Source organism: Rosa rugosa, chromosome 6, assembly GCF_958449725.1.
Source record: "Rosa rugosa chromosome 6, drRosRugo1.1, whole genome shotgun sequence".
Taxonomy (NCBI): Eukaryota; Viridiplantae; Streptophyta; class Magnoliopsida; order Rosales; family Rosaceae; genus Rosa; species Rosa rugosa.
In genome coordinates, this window is record NC_084825.1 from 3,151,595 (window position 1) to 3,177,612 (window position 26,018).

At 39.1% G+C, this 26,018-nt stretch overlaps 3 protein-coding genes across 5 annotated transcripts; all 3 read right to left on the reverse strand.

Annotated features, from left to right (window-relative positions):
* Positions 1-6,096: 6,096 nt before the first annotated feature.
* LOC133714282 (phenylacetaldehyde reductase-like) lies at positions 6,097-8,487 on the reverse strand. Its single transcript, XM_062140369.1, has 6 exons — positions 8,294-8,487; positions 7,990-8,162; positions 7,655-7,846; positions 7,372-7,534; positions 6,491-6,677; positions 6,097-6,363 (listed from the first exon to the last, which is right to left on the reverse strand). The coding sequence occupies exons 1-6, from the start codon at positions 8,409-8,411 to the stop codon at positions 6,219-6,221; spliced, it is 978 nt and encodes a 325-aa protein (XP_061996353.1). The 5' UTR covers positions 8,412-8,487; the 3' UTR covers positions 6,097-6,218.
* An 8,482-nt stretch (positions 8,488-16,969) lies between these two features.
* Positions 16,970-20,409, reverse strand: LOC133714278 (phenylacetaldehyde reductase-like). 2 transcript variants are annotated; one of them, XM_062140362.1, is made up of 6 exons: positions 20,221-20,409; positions 19,418-19,590; positions 18,588-18,779; positions 18,243-18,405; positions 17,929-18,112; positions 16,970-17,355 (listed from the first exon to the last, which is right to left on the reverse strand). In XM_062140362.1, exons 1-6 carry the CDS (start codon positions 20,339-20,341, stop codon positions 17,199-17,201), a joined length of 990 nt encoding a protein of 329 aa, XP_061996346.1. In that variant the 5' UTR covers positions 20,342-20,409; the 3' UTR covers positions 16,970-17,198. The 2 variants fall into 2 exon arrangements, with proteins under 2 accessions (XP_061996346.1, XP_061996347.1); XM_062140363.1 differs by lacking the exon at positions 20,221-20,409 and adding an exon at positions 19,734-20,185.
* Positions 20,410-20,582: 173 nt separating this feature from the next.
* On the reverse strand, positions 20,583-24,453 carry LOC133714279 (phenylacetaldehyde reductase-like). 2 transcript variants are annotated; one of them, XM_062140365.1, is made up of 6 exons: positions 24,120-24,453; positions 23,420-23,592; positions 22,245-22,461; positions 21,896-22,058; positions 21,580-21,763; positions 20,583-21,041 (listed from the first exon to the last, which is right to left on the reverse strand). In XM_062140365.1, the coding sequence occupies exons 2-6, from the start codon at positions 23,509-23,511 to the stop codon at positions 20,885-20,887; spliced, it is 813 nt and encodes a 270-aa protein (XP_061996349.1). In that variant the 5' UTR covers positions 23,512-23,592; positions 24,120-24,453; the 3' UTR covers positions 20,583-20,884. The 2 variants fall into 2 exon arrangements, with proteins under 2 accessions (XP_061996349.1, XP_061996348.1); XM_062140364.1 differs by having other exon boundaries at positions 22,245-22,436; positions 24,120-24,449.
* Positions 24,454-26,018: the final 1,565 nt, after the last annotated feature.

Here is a 26,018-nt window from a genome sequence, read left to right on the forward strand (position 1 = left end):
ATTTTGAATGTTGAATTTGCGGGAAAGATACAAACTCTTATTATATGTGATGACAATTGAAACATGGCCGTGATGGCAGCATTTATATGTAAATGTATATGGCCCAAGCGACAAAAATTACTTTGATATACGCATGCAATAGGCTATATATATATATATATATATAAGTTGGCGCCCACAAATGAAATGGTCAGAAGCACGAGATTTTAATGGCAGCTGGGCGGTGGGGGCATACACATATCATGAAGTTGACTAGGTACGTGGTGTCCATAAGTTGATAACAAGGCACATGCAGTTAATATAGAAGTGGAGGGATATTAATTAGCATGTTCATGCACAGTAGTTCACATAATTGATTTCCACAGTTAAGTCATGTGTGGGCATGCCGTGAATCATGTTTGGTGTAGGCAGTAGGCAATAGTCATGCTTAGGTGCGGACACGTGATGCTTTATACCAGAGAGATAAAAACAAGAAAATCTTATCCTTTGAGTAGCCAAAGCATGTCAGAGTACAAACGTGGAAGCATGTGCCAAACCATGATAATAAGAGGAAGCATATATAAAACAAGTTCAAATGTGGTTTTGAAAACTCATCTTGTTCTCTGGTTTTGCCAGAGAGCTGCGTCCAGGTGAGGAGCTGAAGGTCGAGGAGATTGACCGCCAAGGAACCAAAATGAAAATCTCGGCATATGAGCGGAGGAGGCCAGTGGAGGAAGCCGAGATAGCTAGCTGAGGAGAAAACTCAGCGGAGGAGCTCGGCGCTGACGGAGCCTGGTTTTTCCGCTGACGGAGATGAGCGGAAAAAAGTGCCGCTGACCTAGTTTGGCGGTGGCAACGAGCTGTGATTGATGATTGGAGATGTGATTGATCACTTGACGCTGGTTAGCGTCGTCGCCGGCGGTGGTGCCTAGCGGTTGGCGGAGGTCGACTTGCTAGCGGTGAAGCTCGGCTCGGGGACGGCTGTTCAACGATGAGGTCCAGCAGGTATGGCCAGCGGTGCACAGTCCAGCGGAGGATAAGTTCGGCGGAGCGGGGCTTAGCTAGCAGAGCTCGTTGGAGCTTTGGTCAACGGTGAAGAAGCTCAGCAGAGGCCATTGCCGGTTAGCGGAGCGGAGATGCTGGTTGGCGGATGGGGGATGGTGACTTGGACCGGACTGCAATTTGCTCGATGTTAGTTTGGCGGTGCACAGTCCGGCGGAGACGGCGATGTTGTTTGCTAGCGGCGGAGGCTCAGAGTACGGTGGAGGAATTGCTAGCGGAAGAGCCTTGCTGGCGGAGGATGGAACGAAGAAGGAGGGTGACCTTCCAGCGGTGCCGCTCGTCGGTGAAGTTCGAAGTTCGGCCGTGAACTTCCAACGGTGCGGTGAAGTTCGAAGTTCGGCGGTGACCCTCCAGCGGTGCCGCTCGGCGGTGATGAGGCTGGCGGAGCGGAGCGTTTGGCCAGCAGGTTGGGCTGAGAAGGAAAAGCAGAGCTGGCGGAGCGTTGCTTATCAGCGGAAGCGGAGCTTGTCAGCGGAAGAGAAGCTCGTCAGCTGAGGTGGAGCTTTGGTCAACGATTGGTGGGACTCTGGCCAGTGGTAGCGGAGCTATGCTCGGCGGTCGGCGATGCCGTGCTCAGCGGTTGATGATCATGGCCGCTAGATGCAACGAAGACGAAGGTGGGTGCAACTGAAAAAAGAAGGCAGTGGCCAAAGTATATCTCTGGGTGTCCAGAGAGAATTGGCACCCAATTTGTGCCGCGTTGACCTTTTGAGCTGGCGTTGACCTCATCTTGACTTGGAGTTTTGCGAGCACTGAGCCCAAGTTGAACTTGATGCAAGAATTGTTTGGTTTTTGTTTTACCGCTAGGATGGGTTGGCGGATGTAGCTAGAGCAGCACGCCACTTTTTTTTTTGTTTAAGTTGGAGTTGACCAAATTTTTATCAGCGTTGACTGATGTTGACTAGAGTTGGTCGGCGTTGACCAAGCCCTATGGGCGTTGACCAGATGCCAACGGGCCAAAGTTCATGGTACATGACGAAGCCTTTGTGTTGGCTTCCCACAGACGGCGCCAATGTTAATGTTTGGATCCGTGGGGATCTAATTAACGTTAAGTAAAGAGAGAGAGAGAACGACACAAGCGAAGTATAGTGGTTCATCTCCCGCCTTAGCGGGAGACTACGTCCACTTGAATGTTTAACTATGTGTGTTTGGGCCTTGCGGCCCAAGGGGATTACAAAGCATGTAATGAGATGTAATGGAGTGTTGGATATGGAATGTCTTTCTAAGTGGGAGGAGAGTTCCTTTTATAGGTGAAGGAAGCCATCTCCTTTACATTTTCTTAGATGTGGGACAAGAACCCACTATTCTAGTCTTGAAGCCATGTTGTGAAGGCAACTTTGCAAGACCGGAAAGGTGGCTTCCCAGCGACGTATTTGCCACTTCCGGATACCGTAGCGTAGCTTGAACATAGGGCTACAAGATGCAAGTAGCGGTTGGATCCCACGAGGGTGTTGTTTATGCTTGGTGAGGTAGCAAACTAGCCTTGCTAGTAGAGGTATCTACATGTTCTAGACAAGATGTTCCATCCTAGAGAAGATATATGTTCCCCAACACCTCCTTGATAAGATTTATGCTCCTAGACGTGAGGTACCCTCCTACACGATATGTACTTCTGAACGAGATATTCTTCCTCGATACGATATATGCTCCTCAACAAGAGATATGCTCCTAGCCCATGTCACCAAAATGGTTCTTATCAAAACCCAGATGGAAACTGATATGAACGTGAAACCCACCCAGAAAAATGCAACCCAGAAACCCAAATTTCAATCAGATATTGAACTAGGCCTAAATTTCTAAACCTTACCCAATCTTTGGTGAAGTGACCGAGAAAGTGCGTGGATGAGACTATGAGAGAGGGAGAGGGACTCTGAGAGAGCGAAAGAGGTCGAGAGGAGCTGAAAATGAGATGACAGAAATGGCGAAAAATGTTGTAAAAAATGTCCTCTTTGTGGTAATTACAAGGTCTAGGACCACATTTACAAGTTTATGAATCATTTTATAAAATTAAAAACGAATGTGTTATTGTTGGTGGTAAATCTTCATATTTTAGACTAAATAGAGCATGTGTCCTCATTCACGTAATAAAGCTCTCAATTGTGTAATTAGGTGGTACTTTGTGTAATGTTCCTCATTGAGAAAGTAATTACATCTCTGACAGCGATTATTACGAATATAAGGACAAATGATAAAAAATATTGTAATAAATGTCCTGTTTTGGGTAATTACAAGTTCTAACACAACATATACCAGTTTATGAACTATTTTACAAAATTGACGACAAATGTGTTGTACAAGTGGTAAATCTTCATATTTCATACCAAATAGAGCATGTGTTCTCATTCATGTGATAGAGTTCTCGAATATGTAATTGAGTGGTACGTACCTTGTGTAATCTTCCTCATTGAGAAAATAATTACATCTCTGACAGCGATTATTACGAATATAAGGACAAATGATAAAAAATAGGGGAAATGATCATTTACCCAATTTTAGCTTAAAAATTGCCCACTTACCCAAACACTCTAAGAGATTATTTCCCTAATACCCAATTAAGTTTTTTTTTTTTTTTGGGACAATTTTGCCCTTTCCTTCTTTGTCACTTAGTGAGAGAAGTCATCGGAGACCTTGCCGGACTCTAGTGACCAGTGGCCGGCCGAGGACTACGGCGACCGGTGACCGGAATCTCGAATCCGGCTACCGGACCGATGACCGGATTCCGGCTTCTGATTTTATTACCCCCCAATAATACCCAGTAATCATATTATTGCCTCCCAATAATCATATTATTGCCCCCCAATAAACATATTATTGCTCCCCAATAACAAGTTTATTGAGGATCAATAATTAGTGAAAAATGAAGATGTTTTGAATTTTGAAAGCTTTTGGAGGTTTATTCAAATAAATAATTTTATTATTGCCCCAATAAACATTTTATTGCCCCTCAGTAATCTTATTATTGCCTGCCAATAATCTTATTATTGCCCTCCAATAATCATATTATTGCCCTCAAGACCTTAAGTGAATTGCATAAACTCCCAAAACCAAAATGAATACACTACAATTATGTTCAATTGTACATGTTCACTTTTTTTTTTCTTTTTTTTCCTTCCCCATTCCGGAAGCTCACAGTATACCAAAAAAAAAAAAAAAAGTGCTCTGGCCACCCACCGGAGTGTGAGGCCGGCAATTCGGGTCTCTTCTGATCGAGGCTCTGGGTTCTCTGAGGCGAAGGCTTGGAAGTTGACGAGGACTTTGAGGTGGAAATGGGGTTGGGCTTCGATTGGGGAGGCTTCGAGGCACGGCCGACTCCTCCTCTTTCGCTGTCGTCCAGTCCCCGACGCCCAACTCCGCTACCAACTCCGGCTATGAGATCACCATCCCCAATCGCCTAGTCAATCGCCGTCCGGCGGAGATGGATTCCGATCTGGAATCCATGATCGGAATCCCTTGGCTGCGGTCCAAAACCTCGATCGACTCCAAGGATTCGAGGATGGCTTCGTTCACCAAAGCCTCGTCCCTATTTTGGGACTTGATTGTTCGGAGACGGGATCTGGCCGTCCGGCTGGAGAGAGAGAGAGAGAGAGAGTATGAGGGCAATACTGTCAAACACTATTGGATTGGGTAAATGGGGTTAAAAAACTCTTAGTGGAGTAAGTGGGCAATTTTTAGGCTAAAATTGGGTAAGTGGTCACGGCCCCTAAAAAATATTGTAATAAATGTTTCTGATAATTACAAGGTCTAAGACAACATTTACCAGTTTATGAACTATTTTACAAAATTGACGACAAATGTGTTGTACAAGTGGTAAATCTTCATACTTCATACCAAATAGAGCATGTGTCCTCATTCACGTAATAGAGTTCTCGAATGTGTAATTGGGTGGTACCTTGTGTAATCTTCCTCATTGAAAAAATAATTACATCCCTGACAACGCTTATTATGAATATAAAGGACAAATGATAAAAAATATTGTAATAAATGTCTTGTTTGTGGTAATTACATGGTCTAAGACAACAAATACCAGTTTATGAACTATTTTACAAAATTGACGACAAATGTGTTCTGCGAGTGGTAAATCTTCATATTTCATACCAAATAGAGCATGTGTCCTCATTCACGTAATATAGTTCTCGATTGTGTAATTGGGGTGGTACCTTGTGTAATCTTCCTCATTGAAAAAATAACTACATCTCTGACAACGCTTTACGAATATAAGGACAAATGATTAAAAATATTGTAATAAATGTCCTATCTGTGGTAATTACAAGGTCTAAGACAGCATCTACCAATCTATGAACCATTTTACAAAATTGACGACAAATGTGTTGTACAAGTGGTAAATCTCATATTTCATACCAAATAGAGTATGTGACCTCATTCACGTAATATAGTTCTCGATTGTGTAATTGGGGTAAACATTTTGGTATTTACTCTATTTTGGACAATATTTACAGATACATAAACAATATTACAAATTGATGACAAATGTGTTGTTAAATTGATGATATATTTTTTTTAAATTGCCATGTGTCAAAATTTGAAGGAAAGATTGCCATGTGTCAAAATTTGAATGGGTAACCTGATGACCAATTCATCAGGTTACCATCATATTAAATTGTTATATATTAAAAAAATAAAATAAAAAGGTATGGGATACAGTACCGCGCTTGTCTCGTAGTCATCAGGTTACCATCATATTAAATTGTTATATATTAAAAAAATAAAATAAAAAGGTATGGGATACTGTAGCGCGCTTGTCTCGTAATAATTATATGAAAACTTGTTATGATGAATAAATAGTTCTCCAAGCTTTATGATTTAGATTCATTTGCTGACTAATGTGATCTTCTAACTTGAGCTTTCCTTGAACTCAATTCGATAAGTCATAGTGATTCAAAACCTGATCATGGCATAAACTAAAAGACAGAAGTACTGAAAGCTAAATTAACTCGTTTGTTTTAAACCAAATCCTCTAACAACATAAATTAACTTCATTAATCTTGCAAACCCGGCATCATGATTTTTCATTGGTTTATTCCCTAAATGTTACAATAAATGGAATAAGAAATGCCACTTTTCTCTATATAACTTAAGAAATGAAGACAAACAAACATAAATTCATCGTCTCTTTGGAGAAGCTTGTGCAATGAACAAGTTGCTGCCGGTTGCATAATTCAAGCCTCGAGGAATCCCTTCTCCTTCAGGCATTCAATAGTGTCCCTGAGACTTACTTCCAACGGAAGGAAACTAACTCCCAAACTTTTTGCTTTTTCCTGGGATATTTGATACTCTGGGGCAGAAGGGATATCATGCTCACATCTGCAAACGTTGAAACAAACCAAATCTTTACCTTAGAAATTTGTCAAATTCAATGAGTTCACGACTTAAATTTGGGTTTTCAACATTCAATTGCAAACATTTGTGGCACTTTGCAAATCCAACTTACATTTCAGGTGGGCACAAAGTCGGATGAAGTTGTTCTAAAATCTTCAGAGCCTTGAAAATGGGGGTGACATTTGCAACTAAACAATATCTTCCACTAGCTGAAGGAACTTCAAATGCTTGAATATGAGCCGAGGCAACATCTCTAACATCAGTGGATAAATAATATGCATTTGTTACTTCGTGAGCATCTGTATAGGATAAGAAAAAAGCAATCAATTGCTTGAATCACAAGAACCATCTCTAACATATAAGAGCATCTTTAGCAATGCTAGCCATTTTTGAGTCAAATTTTAGCCATAGTAGCTAAAAAGTCATTTTGGCTAGCCACTTTAGAAATATGTCTGCATCAATGCTCTCTATTACAGCTAGTTTTGAATTCATATTATTTTTTAAAGGAAGGTTAAATAGTTTAAATGTATTTAAAAATTACATAAAATAACTCAAAAGGAATGTTATAAATTATAGAGAGCCTCATCTCGCTCTCTATATTTAGGAGCGAGATAGCTAAAAGTTATAATAGAGAGCCACTTAGGAGTCTGGTGCAGCTGTTAAAATATATAAAAAGCTAAACATGCTCTCCAAAATAGCTAAGGAGCCAAAATAGAGAGTCTGCTAAACATGCTCTAAGTGTTGAATGTTCCCTCTATTTATTTAAAAAAAAAAAAATTAAGTGTTGAATGTTCACTCCTTGTATTTTCATATATGTATTTAATTTTATTTCCAAGTGCAGTCCCCAATTAATACTAAACCCAAAACCCAAAACCCAAATTGCTCAGTCCTAAACCTTAAATGTCGATTTAGACAGATTTCTGTCTAAATTTTCCATCATACTCGATCTGCTATAAGCAAGGAAGATAAAAGGAGATTATTTCTAAAGTGTACCATTCTTGAGATTCAGAACCATCTCCGCAGTGTAATTAAGAGTTGGCTGCAATAGCGGACCCATCACATACGCTGGATTTATGGTCACCATGTCAATCCCATTTTCTTTAGCAAATTTCCAAGCAGCCTCCTCTGCTAAAGTTTTTGAAAGAAAATACCATGCCTGGAAAGTTCAGACCAGACCATATATTAAGGCAAAACATTACATTTTGTTCATAGTACACGTGAATAATATGTGAAACTTGTAAGAAGATAAATTTAGTAGTGGAATAGACATACATACCTTCAACTCCTCACAAACAAGTGGATCAGAAAACCATGTTTCATCAACTTCCACATTAGAGGTTAAAGGTCTTCCATTGATAATAACTGCAGCCATGGAAGATGTTAAAACTACCCTCTTTATTGTTGTAAATTTCACACATGATTTAAGAACATTAAGCGTTCCCTTTACTGCAGGATCAATCAGTTCTGCCTGTGATGTGGAGCAAAAAGATTAATTATCCTAATAAGTACGTAATTTGTTTCTCTAATAAGAAAATATGATACAGAATTAAATGGTGGTAAAACATGCATGTAAAGCATGTAGGAAAGTAGTTATATGGGAATCGGATGAACCTGTGGGTCGCTGATCGATGAAAATAGTACCGGAGATGCTGTATGGAAAATACCTTCACATCCATCAACTACAAGGTCAAAAGACCCCTCTTCTAACAAGTCTGCTTTGAACAAATGAAGCCTTTCCTCTGCTCCATCAAGTGAGAGCAAGTGTTCTGTTTTCTTTGGATCATCTGCGGCATATACACAAACAGAATAATTGGTCAGTTTAACTGAGTACATTATATCAAATACTTAGACTCTATTCTGTTTTGGTGAATAAAAAGTTATGGAAACAAAAGAAAATTATAGTAATGACACTGACTTGGGTCACGAACGGTGGCTTTGACGACATAACCTCGCTGTAACAAAATCTTCACCAGCCATGAAGCTATGAAACCAGAAGCTCCTGTAACACACACAACCTTCCTCTCTCCGCCCATCTCTGATTAATTTGTTCCTGTATACCTATCTCTGTCTTTGGCTTGCTTGTTTGTGCTAGCTAACTAGCTTGCTTCCATATATATGTACATGGAGGCAACGTTCTCATCATAATAAGAATATATAATAATATAAACACCGATGGCTGGCTGGCTGGCCAGCTATCAATTTATTAAGAAAGGTCTATCTGGTCCTGCAATGCCGGCCATCGGAGCCATATCATTGAATTTACAATTCTGTCTTGTTTATTACTTGATTTGTCCCATAAAGATAACAAAATATATGAAATCAGCAACCACTTGGAGATTAGGGCGTGCTGCATACCTGTAATCAACTAGTTGTGGATCCTGTACAGATCTTTTAAGCCTTACTTTCATTGGGAAATTGGTGATTCAAGGACAAAAATGGATAGAATAAGTCCACTCTATCTGTAGCTGTCTGGGGCTCTGGGGTGGCCTATACGTTCTTTGCTTTTGATTTCGCTCAAAAAGTTCATTTCGTACCTGTTTGGAATCCAGTATCCACATTTGAAATCTGCCTCATGTTCAACAGCGCAACTAGGATTCCATTTGCAATGTCATACCCTCGTCACAAAATCGTCAATTGTTATGTGCTGCTGCTCATAAAGTCATATTTCGATAATTTGTTTCCGTTTTTCACTTGCATATGGGTGTTTCATAGTAACAAAGTAACTTATTGCTAGTGAATAACAACCCTTTTGTCATTAGTCTTTTACTATCTCAATAGTTGGGGTAGAGGGAATACGAACTTGAGTCTTTTTCGTAAGGGTAGACGCCTTTCTGTTTACCTGTGGGATCGAGGATTTACGTGTGAATTCAGATCCTCCAATGATTTTGTGTGCTGGGATGGAGATTTAGCATGCAGGCCGGCTATTAGAGGAAGGTTTTTGAGAAACTGACCAATTTAATGATTTATGTCCTATTATTGTCCTTAGAAGAATGACCCTTTCTTCATAGATTATTCCCAAATTAGGCTCATGGCAAGATCTTTCTAAAACATTAATCAATCACTCCACACTATTTGTAAGGTTGTAAAGTATACATAGCAAAGTTGACTTGGAATTATTATACAGTTGTTTACAAACTTCAAAAAATGATAAGATCAAAATTATTAATGGACAGGAAGATTTCTGCGATGCTTCTGAATTGAGAAAGCAAACTTGTGAGCATTTGCTCAGTCAGATATGGATCTGCATGTCTGCACGGCTGCACCTAAATTCAAAGAAGTCGGATATGGATCTGTTTGAGTTTTAGATTAAAACAAACGTCAATTGTCAATATGTGACCAACTAGTGCAATAATACACTAGCAAGTAGCCCACCTTCTCCTCCTTCAGGCTTTTAACGTACGTTGTCCGTAGACAGTTACTTCTATAGAAAACGAAACTAATTTTGCCTTCGCTTGCCCATTACCATTAGTTTTTGGTTGGATGCTTAGGTTGCTTAATAGTATCAGACAAGGTCATCCTGCGTGTGAGACCATTGTATTCACACATGCTCCACGTCAACCATTTTTGTTCACAAAATTATCACAGTACGTAGAGTAGCAGACTACCAATAATGGCCAAAAGGAGATAAACCCTAGCTTTTGGTCATTCGGTGCTTTCTGTGTTCGAGTCCAGGTATTTCTAAATTCTGACCTTATCTTCTTTTCAAATTCATCAAGCGGTTTAAACATGCATGCAGAAAATAATTAATTCTTACGGTGTTAGTATATTGTTTTATTAAGGCATCTGCAATGGGTTCTTATTTGAGCTCTTCAGACAACTACTAAAAAAAAAAGTTCCTACCACGCTCTCTAGTACGCTCCTAAAATAGGGAATCACTAGCTAGGAGCTCCTTAATCTGAGGAGACAAAAGGTGACTTCTAAAGGGCTCCTAACGCATTAAATATTTGATTATTTTCCTAATCAATATTTCTTTTAAAAATATAAGACTAGCTTGGTATAGATCGAGGTAGACTAATTTGAGATCAAGTCAATAAGTTAGTCTACTTATGCATGAAGTTAGTCTACTTCTATCTCAAATCTAGTCTACTTAATGTATTTGTACATTAATGTACCGTAGAATTCTATATCTTGATGTTGTATGATATGAACTATGAGCTTAATGTGAACTTTCCTTTTCATTTTTCGAGCAATGCATGATATATGCTTTCAAAAACTAAGGAGGCTGCTTGAAAAATTTGCCAAAGTAGATAGCATTGACTTGGTTGGCATAACAAGCATGATATTAACAAATATTTTTATTAATGTACTCTATATCGAACTAGTCTACTTGATGTATCGATATATTAATGTACTGTAAACGAACCCCACCAAGTATACTGTATTGTCTTAGACTCTTATGTTGAAATACAGTTTGAGGAATATCTTGCCATAAGTGATTTACACACAACATTCATCATTACTGCAGTCACAGAACTTACAATCAGTCCCTAGCTTTTCAGTCTGATATTTACGCCTGATTTTAGAATAGTAAGCGTTCCCTTCACTACAGCGTCGATAAATTCTCCCTGGGATTGCTTATGCAGGCGCAGACACATCTGATCCTGCAAAGAGGAATTAATTGAAAATAGACAGACGCATGCACACAATCCTGATGAAAACAACAATTAAATGATCAACCCCTTCCACAAACTCAACAGGTTTTGTTTGAATATTGAAAGATCATTCTAGAAATTAGTTATGGGACCTCTTTTATGCAATACGAAGAAAACGAAGTCAATGGCTAAATTAACTCAGGTCTTGTTTGCAGGGCCGGTCCTGAGCTTTTTGATGCCCAGGGCGAAATTTTGTGTGTGTGCCCAACTAGCCTAAATATGACATGTAATAATTATTTCAAATGTCATACTCTAAATATTTTTTTTAAGGGGCTATTACATAGAGAAACAATATTATACAACGGGAACATAAAGTGATAAAACCAAAATCCCGTATAAAAAAGTTTACAAATCATCTAAAACGATGTCTTCTTGCATTTCTTGAAGCAAAATCATCAATTATCTTTTCATAGTCAACATTTGACAACATATTTCTTTCAATGGTTAAAATAGTTAATCCATTCAGCCTATCTTGAGTCATGTAGTCCGCATATAAGATTTTAATAATTTTAATTTCAAAAAACTTCTTTCAGCTGATGCTACCGTCATCGGTATAGTCAATAAAATCCTGTAGGCAACCATAACACTTGGAAACATATCCATTTTCTTTGCAAACTCCATAATTTAAATGGATGTCCAAGGCCTATCTGTTTCATATGCCTCATTTGGCAACATTTCCTGCAAAATTTGTAACTCCATAAGCAAATATTTCGCATCAATATCAAAACCCTCACCACTTCTCAAAGCAGTTTCAAGATTCAAACAACAACTTTTCAATTCTGATCGAGTCTGACTTGCAAATCTAACTTCACCTAATATTGAAAATTTAAAACCGATGAATGAGCAAGTTGTTAGAAATCACTTTGAATAATAATTGATAAACACTGGAGCATAGAATAATACTTGAAAATTTGAAATTGAGTAAACGTTGCAACCAATTTAAAGAAAAAATTTGTTGGGTTTCAAGATTTGGGACTTGAGAGAGAGAGAGACTTTTGCCGAAACTATTCTTTTCACTAGCTGCTACGATGAAGTGAGGAAGAAAGAGGAGGAAGAGGAGAATCTGGAGAGATGAAGAAGAATGGTTGCGGGCTTGCGGCTAAGTGGAAAGAGATGGGAGTATATAAAGTATACTTAAATTATTAAAAAGAAAAAAAGAACAAAGAAAGAGAAAAAGATGGGGTAGTGCGGTGGTGGCAGAGAGACATAGAGAAATGGGAGTGAGGGAGTCCATAGGGCATAGGGTAGGGTTTTGACCGTTTTATATTTTATAATAAAAAATTTATTAGAGAAAACTATAGTATAGAGAAATGGGAGAGAAATCCGGTGCCCCCATCAATCTTAGGCCCTGGGCTGTCGCCAACATTGTCCATGGGCAAGGCCGGCCTGCTTGTTTGGTTCGCGAAAAGGAAATCAATTCTTTTCAATTCCTTTTTGTGAAATATTAATGGGTTATATTTCTATTCCATTAATATCCTCATATGAAATTAATAAGATATTTAAGGATATAAATGGAGTATATCTCCTTTCTCGTAGCAATGCAGGAAGCAGAAATAAGATTGTACCAAATGGAGTATATCACTTTCTCGTAGCAATAAAGAGACCCTTCTCTACGTTGCACCCAACCAATTAATAGTCGTTTATGGACTTATTGATGTAGAATGGATGACAATTATGATAGAAAAGCAGCTTGATCGCTAAAAAGAAAAAATCGGTTTGTTGTAAAGTTGGCGTTCGGTTTTAGTTTGCTAATTTTTATACCTTTCCGAGAAGGGAATTACACCAGGAATCAAATTCATCGCTTTGCTAGGATGTATGGGCTTTTTCAGACTTTCGACGTCGTTTCCGGCCTATAAACTGCAATTTACTATTTTTGCAGCAATTAGGATTTTCTAGTTCGATTTGGATTTGTTTTGTTTTAATCCGTGGGCTTTTAGAATTGATTGTTAGTGGCCCTAAGATTTCTTTTCTCCTATGTAAGCAACCCTAAACGGCTGCGGTCTCTGTCTTTCGTATCATTATCAATCAAATTAAGAGTTTCTTTTATTTCAATCCGGTGGACTCCATAATTCATGTCTAGAGTTTATAACTTATACTCAGGGATTGAGTCACTTATGGTCCACTCGTCACTTTTAGTCCTTCTAGGACTACGCATGTTAAGTTATTCTCGTCCTTTTAGGATTTCTAGATTGACAAGGAGAAGGTTTATCACACCGCCTGCACCTTAGATTATAATCTATGTCCCATGGGAAGTCTACTCAGGTTGGAGCAAGAAACACGTACCTTGAGTAGGTCACTTGGTAAGCACATGCTCACTGGTCCGCGACTCCGCGTCATATTAGGCTAACCACTCAGTCTTCTTATTGGGTCTTCTTGGAGTTTGATCTCTTTGGATCTAATTTTAGAACCTCTTTGGTCGTGATGATCTCTCGGACTTATAGCATGTACGTACGGCTCCTAATGGACCAACGGTCCTCTATGGTCGTGGGTCTCTTAACTCACAAGATCTATCACGGACCTATGATCCATCTGTAGATATTAGGACTCGTGGCCTCGATTGAGATAAATTTCTCTCTCTAGAACACTAGACGGTAAGCACTTGACCAATCCTAGAGCTCATGAGTACTTGAATCAATTAGTGAACAATTTATGATTTAATAACCTCTCATGGAGCACTTGGTCACATATAGTCTGGGAGCATTAGGCCATCTCCAGCTGTGAGGGGCTAAAATAGCCCCCGGGCTAAATTTTAGCCCCCCATAATCACTATTCATATGAATAGTAAGGGCTATAATTTCTACCATCTCCAACCCTTAGGGCTATAATTTTAAATGCCCTATTATTTTATTGTTTTTCATTATGTATTTCTAATATATAGTATTTTATAACTATGCTACTATTTCCACTTATATAATTATTTTTTTATCAAATATTATTAATTTTTTAGATAAGATTTTATCATGCCACGTGTCACGTTGTAAGTAATTATTCAGATTCTTGATTAGATTTGTTTGTGAGTGAAGGTGAGGAATGAAAATGGGAGTGAGGAGGTATTTATAGGAATATTTGATAGATTTTTTTATTATTTTTTCTGCAAATTAGCCGTTGCATTCAAGTAGGAAAAAAAAAAAAACAAAAAAAAAACAAACATTGCCCAACGGCTAGTTTCAAACTGACCAAAAAAAAAAAACATTCAAAACGGCTACTTTTTAGCCGACAAAAAAAAAAAAAAAAAAAAAAAACCCAACGGTTAGACTTAGCTGACATCAGCATGCTGATGCTGACATCAGCCATGCAATTGTCAGCCATTCAAATAATCAGAATGGGTTTTTTTGTGTACACCGTGGCCCCCACACAGCACAAAGAAGGGGCCATATATAACCCAGCCCATAGCCCTTTTAGCCCCCCAAACTCATTTTTGTAATAGCATGCCCCTCAATTGGAGATGGTTTTCACAATATTTTGGGCTATATCAACCCCATGGCCCTCAATTGGAGATGGCCTTAGAGCACTCCTCCACTCATGGACCACTTGTCCACTCATTGGGCTCCTTACAGTAGAGCACAAAGCTCATGGTGAACCTTACAGGGTCACAGCCCATTTTCTTAATATCGAGCTTAACTATTATTGATTAAGGATTAGCTCGGTCTCGGGTAAGTTTATCCTGTCAACAAAACACCTTAAGAATGGACATATATATATAGGAATTTGCTCAGGAACGGATTTTCATATTTTGACCATTTTTCGATCACATATTCACATCTTAACCGTTCAGTTTTTATGTCCTAATGTATAAATCACTTATGCAAATTTTCAGCCAATTTGATGATCGTTAAGGTATCGAACTTTATTAAATCAATGAACGAACCGAATCTGTCTAACCTGAACCATTCGTGTTTATAATGGTAAATTGCAGTTTTGGATGCCTTAATGATCATCAATTTGGCTGAAATTTTGCAGAAGTGATCTACACATTAGGACTTAAAAACTGAACGGTTGAGATGCCGAAATGTGATCGAAAAGTTGGTCTTATGCCTTATCCCTAGAAAATACCAAAAAAAGGGATCCCGATGATCGTTAAGGTATCTAACTCGCTTAAACCAATGGACAGACTGAATCTGTCAACTTGAACCATACTAGCTTTAAAGCAATTATCAATGCCTTCACGATCATCAATTTGGCTGAAAATTTACAGAGATGATCTATACACTAGTACCTAAAAACTGAACGGCCGAGATGTGGATATGCGACCGAAAAGTGACCCAAAACTCGAACTTCACACGTTAATTTCAAAGCGGAGCTCCGCCCTGGATAGGATCTGTGTGTATATATATATATATATAGCGGATCGAGAGAGGACGTCCGCACTTTCGCTAAAGTGCGGACGACGGCGCTGTAGCCCAACTCAGGCCACGACAGTGCGGCGCTAGTTGCCGGAGGGAGGCCAGGGGTAGGACGGACCAGTCTGCAATCGGGTGGTGTCGCCGGCGACGAGGTTGCAGCACTGCAGGTCAGGTTGCAGCACTGCAGGTCAGGTTGCTGCTCAGAAACCTGCAACCTCGACCTCCGCCGACCTCGATCGCTGTCCAGAAGCCGTCTGGGATGCTTCTGGCTTCCTTCTGGCCCGATTCGTGCTGCCGTCGAGGCCTCAGCGGGGCTGCAGCGCCGTCGTCCGCACTTTAGTGAAAGTGCGGACGTCCTCTCTTGATCGGGCCTGATATGTATGTACATATATATATATATATATGTATGTACATATATATATTATATATCTATATATATATATATATATAGATATACAGAAAGGTTCTGAAGAGGACGTCCGCAACCCAGAAAAAGTGCGGACGTCCCTCTTCCGGCATCGAGAAGGCGGCGATGGCTGCGCTGCGGTCGCCGGACGAACCCTCTGGACATCCCGGACCAGTTTGCAGTCGGGTGGACTCGCCGGCTACCACTTTTCAGTTGACCTTGATCGGACTACCACTTTGCAATCGACCACGCTGCCCAGACCTCCGATCTCTATCTCTTTGGCCTTCGTCTTCACTGCAAACTGGTCTGGGATGCCGTTGGCCTCCGTCTGGCAAGAGGGGCGCCGCCGTTGGAGCTTGATCGTGGAGAAATGCGGGACGTCCGCACTTTTTTTGGGTTGCGGACATCCTCTTCAGAACCTTTCTGTATATATATATATATATATATATATATATATATATATATATATATATATAAGGAACGGAGGTCCGTTCCTTAGCTAAAGAACATATTTATGTTAGTACCGGCCTTGCTTTGGTTGGTACTAACTGAGATCATAATTAGTACCAACCAAAGCAAGGCCGGTACTAATTATGATCTCAGTTGAAGAACTAAAAAGAATACTTAGTATAAATAAAACAAGAAAAGAGTGGAGGGATAAAAACATAACAAAACAAAGAAGGAAAATGAAATAGGAAAACAAATAAAAGAACGAGATGAAGATAACAGAAAAGGCAAATAAATAAAAATATAGAGGCCTTACTGGAAGAAACATGGAACGAAGAAAGAAAAAAAAACAGAACAGAGAAGATCAAAAAAAAAAAAACATCAAAATAGAAAGGCCCAAGGGACTCAAACCCAAGACATATCAGATCAAATCAAGCAACTACAACGGTTCATCATATACTTTCACACTTTCAATTTATATATATGCACATAAAGGCATTACGAAATTCGGAGGCCTTCGAAAATCAGAGGCCCTGTGCACCTGCACCACATGCACACCCCAAGGGCCGCCTCTGAACCAAAGCAAGAGACAACAAAGGACTACAGAACCAGGAAACACAACAAGCCACCCTAAAGGAAAGCAGAGCAATCCAGCAAAGGAAGCAAAGCAAAAACACTAGGTAGCAGCAGCTAAATTCCACTTTTGAGCAATGGTTTTATTATTCTAATATTACATTATGCTCCTCATGAGCATTTATTCTCGATCAAGCCAATAAAGAGCCAAAAGCAACTTCACATTTTCCTAGTCAAATCTGCACTATATGCAGATGATTTTCAGGATAGGAAGTCTGGGCAGTAGTACGTTATTTACATTGTTATCTCTTTGGAGTTTCACATAATCCAAACTTCAACCGCCAATATATAATAAACTTCTGTAACGATAAACAAACAAATTGCTGTCAGAAGGATAATTCATACGTTGAGGAAACCCTTCTCCTTCAGGCTTTCAATAGTGTCCTTCAGAGTTACTTCCAATGGATAAAAACTAATTCCCAGACTTTTTGCTTTCTCCTTGGATACTTGAAACTGTGGGCCAGAAGGATTCAAAAGAGGATTGTCATCCTCACATCTGCCATTAATGACAAGAAAACAAAATAACACAAAAGGAAAGAACCATTAGAAATTTGCCACATTCGTCGAGTTTTCTAAGCTCCTAATCAATGTAATTTGGTTTTGCAAATTCTGTACATATGAAAAGGTGGTAGTGAGTCCAGTATATATGCACAGTGAGACGGCTAATACACACACAGAGAGACATATTCTTACTGCCATATAGTTTTGCAATACAAGTGTATAAGCAGAAAAATAAAAAATTGATGACTCTGCTTAGTTAGGTTATGCCAAAATATAGATAAGGTTATAACTCGGAGGTAATGTTCACTCGTCAGATATCAAACATCTTATATTCTTAAGAGTATCAATATACATCAGACCTCTAAAGTCTAAACTACCACTCAACCTTAGATAAACAGTCCAAAATGACAGTCCGGCAACAATATGCCAAACAGCTTATAACATAAATTTTCGGTAGGATAAAACATGAAATTAGTAGGATAAAGTTGTAAATTTCATTACCAGTTGAATGGTAATCTTTATTAGTGAAACTGGCAACAGTTACGGCATTTTGCAATTGATAACTTACCTTTCAGGAATGTACATTGTGGGATAAAGTTGTCGTATCATCTCTAGAGTCTCGGAAATATTTGCAACATGGCTGACCAAACAATACCTTCCACTAGCTGAAAGAATTTCAAATGCTTGAATATGTGCAGCGGCAACATCTCTAACATCAATAAATCTGTAATTTGAAGCGGGCACTGCCTTGCCTACAGAAGAGAGAAAAGAAATAATCAACTGCCAGCTTGCAGCACAGGAATTTCAATAATCAACTTTACATCATAATTTGCTCTAATTAATCATGCAAAGGTAGAGAAAGACAATTGCTGAAGTATGTACCAGTTATGAGATTCTGAATCATCTCCACCGTCAAATTAATTATCGGCTGTAAGAGTGGTCCAATCACAAACCCCGGATTTATTGAAACCAAGTCAATCCCATTTCCTTCAGCAAATTTCCAAGCAGCCTCCTCAGCTAAAGTTTTTGAAAGAATATACCACAGCTGGACATGTCAAAGGGAAGTTCATACCAAATTTAAAATACATACTAAAATAAGCTAAACTGCTTTGTATGTAAATCTCTTGATTTCAAATATTATTCTATAAAAGTAGGAGTAAAATGAATTACTTATAAGACTTACAAAAGGTGAAACCTGGAAAAAGATGAGAAATGGAACCTACTCACCTTGTGCTTCTCAGCAATTAGTGGATCTGAATACCATGTTTCATCCACTACAACATCAGGGGTCAGAGGTTTTCCATTCATCATTACTGAAGCCAAAGAAGATGTCAAAACCACTCGCTTGACGGTTGGAAATTTTGCACATGATTTCAGAACATTTAATGTTCCCTTCACAGCAGGGTCAATTAGTTCTGCCTGAAGATATGGAGACAAATGCTCATTGCATTCTCTACATCAAAAATTATAAAATAAATTTGAACCATTGAAAATATGATGTTCTCTAAACAAATACAGACAGACACCGAGAATTATGATCCTCCAAAGAGGTACAAACAGAAACCTAAGTTTTTACTGACAACATCGGAAGAATCTTTTGGAAACTATTCCCAACCACCTCTCCGATGAGAAACTAGGTGGAAAAACAAGCCAATTAATAGAAAAATTACAAAATCAAAAGATTAAACTAATCGCTGCTAATGGAAACAATCATAAACTTATCTTAACAGGTAAGTGAAGTTACTAGAGGGGATAAGCAAAGAAAAGTAAATTTATCAGTCCGTTTATACATTTTCTCTCAAATATTTACGGCAAAGTGCATGAGCCTTAACATTCTCTAGCTAGAAAAGTAAATACCGCTGCCTTAGCTAACTTATATCAACTATTTTGCTTTTAATTCATCTACAAGAACACAATGTGAGATTCCTGCCACCTGGATTAACTAGTTATGATTGAATAATCCACTTATGGGTGAAAGAAGAACTATAAGAAACAGCCAGTTAAGAGAATGACAAAACATGTACATTTGAAGTATGTAAGTAATTGAAGAGATGTACCTGAGGGTCACTGACTGATGAAAAAGATACCGGAGATGCGGTATGAAAAACACAGTCACATCCATCAACTACAGGGTCAAAAGATCCTTCATCTAGCAAATCTGCTTTGAACAAATGAAGCCTTTCTTTTGCCCCCTCAAGTGAAAGTAAGTGTTCTGTTTTTTTGGGATCGTCTGGGGCATACATAAACACAACTGGTTAGTTGAATTGAGAATACATCAACCACACTGGAGCAGAAGTATCAGCATACAAGTTTAGTTCTCTTCAGTAGGTAGTCAAAGATGCAAGAACAATCAATATATGGATGTAACTTTACCGGTTATCATAGAACAAGAACATGCATAAGGTTTTGGCAAATATGATCTGAGGAATCAGATGATACGTGGTAATAGGTTTGATCAACAAGTCTTAGTAACACATGAGGAACTATCCACACCTACAACTAATTAACATTTCCTCATATATGTTGTTATATACAACTCTCCTTTTGTCTTTGTCTTGGAAATATCTATCTTTTATTGCTAGAAGTCTCCTTTTGTTCGAATTTGGAGCTACACTGTGGGCTTCGGCGTTTTTGGGAGAACCAAATATGGCACCGGAGATGGGGCTTCTAAAGCATTTTTGTCTGACTAACAACAGCTAAAGGCTTGCTGTATGTAGCAAACATAAAACATTATATTTCAAGAATCATACTTTGACTCCTCAACTGTTCTTATGGTAAACAAGCAACAAAACCCAGAACTTGAAAATGGAACTAATTGAAAGAAGTGTGTGCCCAGAAAAGCTTCTAGCCTTCTACTCACTTGGGTCCCGAACAGTGCCTTTGACAATATAACCACGTTGTAGCAAAAGCTTGACCAGCCATGATGCAATATAACCAGATGCTCCTGTTACACAGACAACACCATTCCCTGCTCCGCTCATCCTCAGACTCTCTAAGCTGAAGAAGCTTTCGTACGGTTGGTGTTTATGATCGGGGGAGTCAACAATGGAGGCAACTAAAAGATGCCGGCCTATTTAATATTAATAAATGGAAGCAACTGGACCCACTTCTACGTATGGTAGATTATTTTTTCAATTTGGTCATTCTGAGACTTCATTAAATTGGATTTGAAGTAATTTGTGTAATTAGGAAAAACGTATTGGGACATCTATACACACAATATTCATCATTACTGAAGTCACAGAACTGAAAACCAGTCCCATGATGGGAATATTTTACAATATGGTTTCTGTGTTTATTCAAAGTTTACATTATGCTTCTCATGAGCATTTATTGTCAATGAAGCCATATATAACAAGCTGAAGCATTTTCCTAGTTAACTCTACATCTATCTATAGATGAATTAAAGGAAGCCTTGGCACTGAACAATATATCATCCATCATTATATCTCTGGAGTTCAGCATAAACCGCATTTCAACTGCCGATACGTGATAAACTAACAGGATGCCGTAAATTGGATGAATCAAATGTTGAGAAAGCCCTTCTCCTTCAGGCTTTCAATAGTGTCCTTCAGAGTTACTTCAAATGGATAAAAACCAATTCCCAGAGCTTTTGCCTTCTCCTTGGATACTTGAAACTGTGGGTCAGAAGGAAGCAAAAGAGGATTGTCATCCTCACATCTGCCATTAATGACGAAAAGAGAAGGGAAAAAGAAAGAAACATTAGAAATTTGCCACATTCATCGAGTTTTCAGAGTTCCTAATTGAGCTAAATTTTGCAAATTCTTCATAGATGGAAAGGTGGGTAGTATGACCAGTTTAAATGCACATTGAGACAGCTCACATATATATAATAAATATATTTAACAGCCATATGGTTTTGCAACTCGAGGTGACTGAGCAGACAAATAAAAGTTGGTATATGATGATGAGTTAGGTTGTGCCTAATATAGAGGATTATGACTCGGCCACTCGGGTAATGTTCTCTCATCAGATATCAAGTATGCTATGTTGTTAGACTACCAATATAGATCAGACATTTAAACCCCATTCAACCTCAGACAAAAGGTCCAAACTGACCTCCTGGCAACCATATGTCAAACCGTTAATATCAGAATTTCCCATAGGATAAAACATGTAGTAGGATAAATTTCTAAAATTGGTTTCCAGTTAAATGGTAATCTAGTTTCAGCTATGGCATTTTGTAATGTATATTTACCTTTCAGGAATGTGCAGAGTGGGATAAAGTTGTTGTATAATCTCTAGAACCTCAGAAATGTGCGCAGCATGGCTGACCAAACAATACCTTCCTGTAGCTGAAGGAACTTCAAATGCTTGAATATGAGCCAAGGCAACATCTCTAACATCAATCAATCTGTAATTTGAAGCGGGCACTGCCTTGCCTAGATAAAAGGGAAACAAAAATAATCAACTGCTACCTTGCAGCACAAGAATTATTCAATTCCAACTTTCCATCATACTTAATTTGCTCTAAATCATGCAAGGTAGAGAAACATAATTGCTGAAGTATGTACCAGTTATGAGATTCTGAATCATCTCCACGGTCAAATTAATTGTCGGCTGTAAGAGTGGTCCTATCACAAACCCCGGATTTATTGAAACCAAGTCAATCCCATTTCCTTCAGCAAATTTCCAAGCAGCCTCCTCAGCTAAAGTCTTTGAAAGAAGATACCATAGCTGGACATGTCAAAGGGAAGTTCAAACCAAATTCAAAAATACATACTAAATTAAGCTAAACTGCTTTGTATGTACTTAATATCTCGATTCCAAATATTATTCTATGAAAGTAGGAGTAAGATGAATTATTTGTAAAACTTACAAAAGGTGAAACCAGGAAAAAGATGAGAAATGGAACCTACTCACCTTGTGCTTCTCAGCAATAAGTGGATCTGAATACCATGTTTCATCCACCACAACATCAGGGGTCAGAGGTTTTCCATTCATCATTACTGAAGCCATAGAAGATGTCAAAACCACTCGCTTGACAGTTGGAAATTTTTTGCATGATTTCAGAACATTTAGTGTTCCCTTCACAGCAGGGTCAATTAGTTCTGCCTGAAGATATGGAGACAAATGCTCACTGCATTCTCTAAATAAAAAATTATAAAATAAACTTGAACCTTTGAAAATATGATGTTGTTAGCAAATACAAACACACGCTGACAATTATGATCCGGCAAAGAAATACAAACTGAAAACTAGAACAACCCTCTCAAGAAACTCAATTAGGTTTTGCTGACAGCATCATTAGAATCTTTTGGAAACTATACCCAATTACCTCTCCGATCAGAAACTAGAGGAAAAACAAGCCAATAGAGAAGAAATCAATAATTAACAAAGCAAAAGATTAGACTCATTGCTGCTAATGGAAATGACAGATTATCATAAACTTATCTTAACATATACAAATAAGTCAAATTGACAGCTGAGGGGATAAAGAAAAGAAAGTAACTTTATCAGTTGCCTCAACTAATATCTTCTGCAACCGCAAATTGAGCCTCAACTAGTTCTCTAGAAAAGTAATTATGGCTTCCTTCGATAAGTTCTCTCATCTCTTTTTTGTTTTCAAAATATACAAGAGCACAATGCAGGAATGAAAGAACTTTATATGAGAAACAGCCAGTTAAGAGAATGGCAGTCTAGAACAACTCTTTTCACAAACTCGACTAGGTTTTATTGACAACATCAGAATAATTTCGGGAAACTAGTCCCATCATTGTCTTCAATGAAGAAATGTTAATGCAAAATGAGGAAAACGATCATCTTAACAAATAAGTCTAATTGCAGAGAGGTGCATGCTAAATAAAAGGAAAGTAGATCAGTTGGTTTATACTTCTTTTCTTGAAATTCTAATATGTTATGAACCGGCAAAGTGAGCCTCCTGGAGTTTTCTACAAAGGTGTTTACAGTTGTCTTAGATAAATTTTCTTAATTAGAAATTTAGAATACTACACATTATGATTGAAAGAACTTTAAGCAATAGGCAGTTAAAAGAATGGTAACACATTTGCAGTATTGAAGTAATTAAAGAGATGAACCTGTGGGTCGCTGGTCGATGAAAATAGTACTGGAGATGCTGTATGGAAAACACAGTCACATCCATCAACCACAGAGTCAAAAGATCCTTCATCTAGCAAATCTGCTTTGAACAAATGAAGCCTTTCTTTTGCTCCATCGAGTGAAAGCAAGTGTTCTGTTTTCTTCGGATCGTCTGGGGCATACATAAACACAACTAGTGAGTTGAATTGAGAATACATCAACCACACTGGACTACTGGAGCACAAATATCAGCAGACAAGTTTAGATCTCTTAAGTACGTACATTATCAAGAACAAGAGCATGCATATCTTGTTAATATGAGCTGAGAAACAGATGATATTTGGTGATAGGTCTGGTCAACAACTAAACCTCCCATTTCCTCATATCTGGTATATACAACTCTCAATTTGTCTTAAAAACATCAATCCTTTTTTTTGCTAGAAATCTCCTTTATTTGGAATTTGGAGCTAAAATGTGGGCTTTTGGCTTTTTGGGACCAGATTTGGGAACGGAGATAGGCTTTTCTATAGCATTTTTGTCCAAATTTGATTTTGGGGAGACAATTGGCTAACAACAGCTAAAACCTTGCTATATCAAACATAAACATTGGATTCCAAGAATTAAGCTTTGAATCCTGAACTGTTCTTATGGTAAACAGAACAAACAAACAAATGCCCAGAATTTGAAACTTGAACTCACTTGGGTCCCGAACAGTGGCTTTGACAATATAACCTCGTCCTAACAAAAGCTTGACCAGCCATGATGCAATGTAGCCAGACGCTCCAGTTACACACACAGCAACTTTCCTTGCTCCACTCATCCTCTGAGAAGTGAACTCCAGATTGGGGTAGTCGATAATGGAGTCAATTCCAGTCTTCAGCTTATTACGTAGTAATGCGAGAAGCTGGATGTTAGGACCACGTCTGTTAATTCCCCTCTTAATCCTACTTTATTTGCATTTGCAGTAGACTTAGAACAGCCCTTAATATTGTGGTCCTGAGAGACACATGACTGCTTCTCCTTTTGTGTGGACTCAGTCCAATTCCTATATTTTGTAAACTCCAGCCCCAGTTGAGGCATGAATGATTATGATGAATCTTTAGTTTTCCTTCTTTCCTCTCTGTTAACAGTTTGAACCCATTATCTGGTATCAGAGCATGGCTCCTTCCCGGACCGTGCAAAACCCCAACCCCTCTGCCACCCCTCGCACCACCGCTTTTGTCCCGCCACCACCCACCCCACATGACACCCAGGCTCCCTCTGCCTCCTATCAAACCGGAGATGATGTCCACCTCAACAGAGAGGAGTTCCACCATTCCATTGAGCTGCTACAAGATGAAATGCACCACTCCATTGATTCTATCAATCACAACCAAACTTCCTTCCAAAACCACATCATGACGCAACTAGCGGCCTTGCAAAGCACTATTGTACAGGCTCATACCCATCAAAACCAACCGGTGCACTCTTCTGCTTCCCGTATCAACCCAACCACAATCTCAGGTAACACCACTACCCCAAACCCCATCCACCGTTCCACAAATTACCTTTGGCTCTATTTCCTCCCCACATACACCACCACCATCTTCCTCGGCGCCACCTCACTACACCACCATCAGTTCAGTTCCCCAGCAACAATCCTCCACCACCACTACCATGACTCTACCAAACCAATTTTCGCTTCCGGAATTCACAGTACCAAACTCTTCCACCCTTTCATTTCCTAGAATGCAACCACACAATCCCTACACATTTGACAACCAATTTTTTCGCCCACCCAAAGTTGATCTTCCCCGGTTCTACGGGGACGACGCCACCGGCTGGTTATCCATGGCGGAACGCTATCTTCGAACCCAAAACATTCCAACACATGCCCACATAGCCACCGTTGCCTCTCACTTTGGACCGACAGCATCCATCTGGATGACCTCTTTTGAGCAGAGAACCCCATCTGCTTCTTGGGAACAATTTGTCGGAGCGTTCCTGCAGCACTTCGGAGGATGTACTACCATTGATTTCAAGGCATCTCTTTCACATCTGCAGCAAACATCCTCTGTTGATGCATTCATCAACGAGTTCACCACATTGGCTTGCCGGGTACCGGAATGGTCCGACGACATTCTCCTACCCATCTTTCTTGGTGGACTCAAACCAGCGCTCAGGCATGACGTCATGTCCATTGAACCCCGTTCATCACAGCTCAGGCATGACGTCATGTCCATTGACCGCTGTTCATCACTCAGAAAAGGGGCAATGTCATGTACTGCACGGCATCACTAAGCACTAAGCAGCCTAGCCATCTGGATCAGTCATCCTTCATGGCCCTATTACGGGTTGAGCATTTGGACTCTGTATCTCCCATCACAAGCCCAATTGCACCTCAAGAGCTGGCCTACACTACCTACACTTTTACCACTACATTTGGTCTTTCTAATGCTCCCTCAATTTTTCAAGCATTGATGAATCATGTGTTTAAGCTTTTTATACGGAAGTTCGTTCTTGTCTTCTTTGATGATATATTGATCTATAGCCCGGATTTGCAATCTCATATTAATCATCTTGAAGAGGTATTTCAAGTACTACAAGTTCATCAGCTCA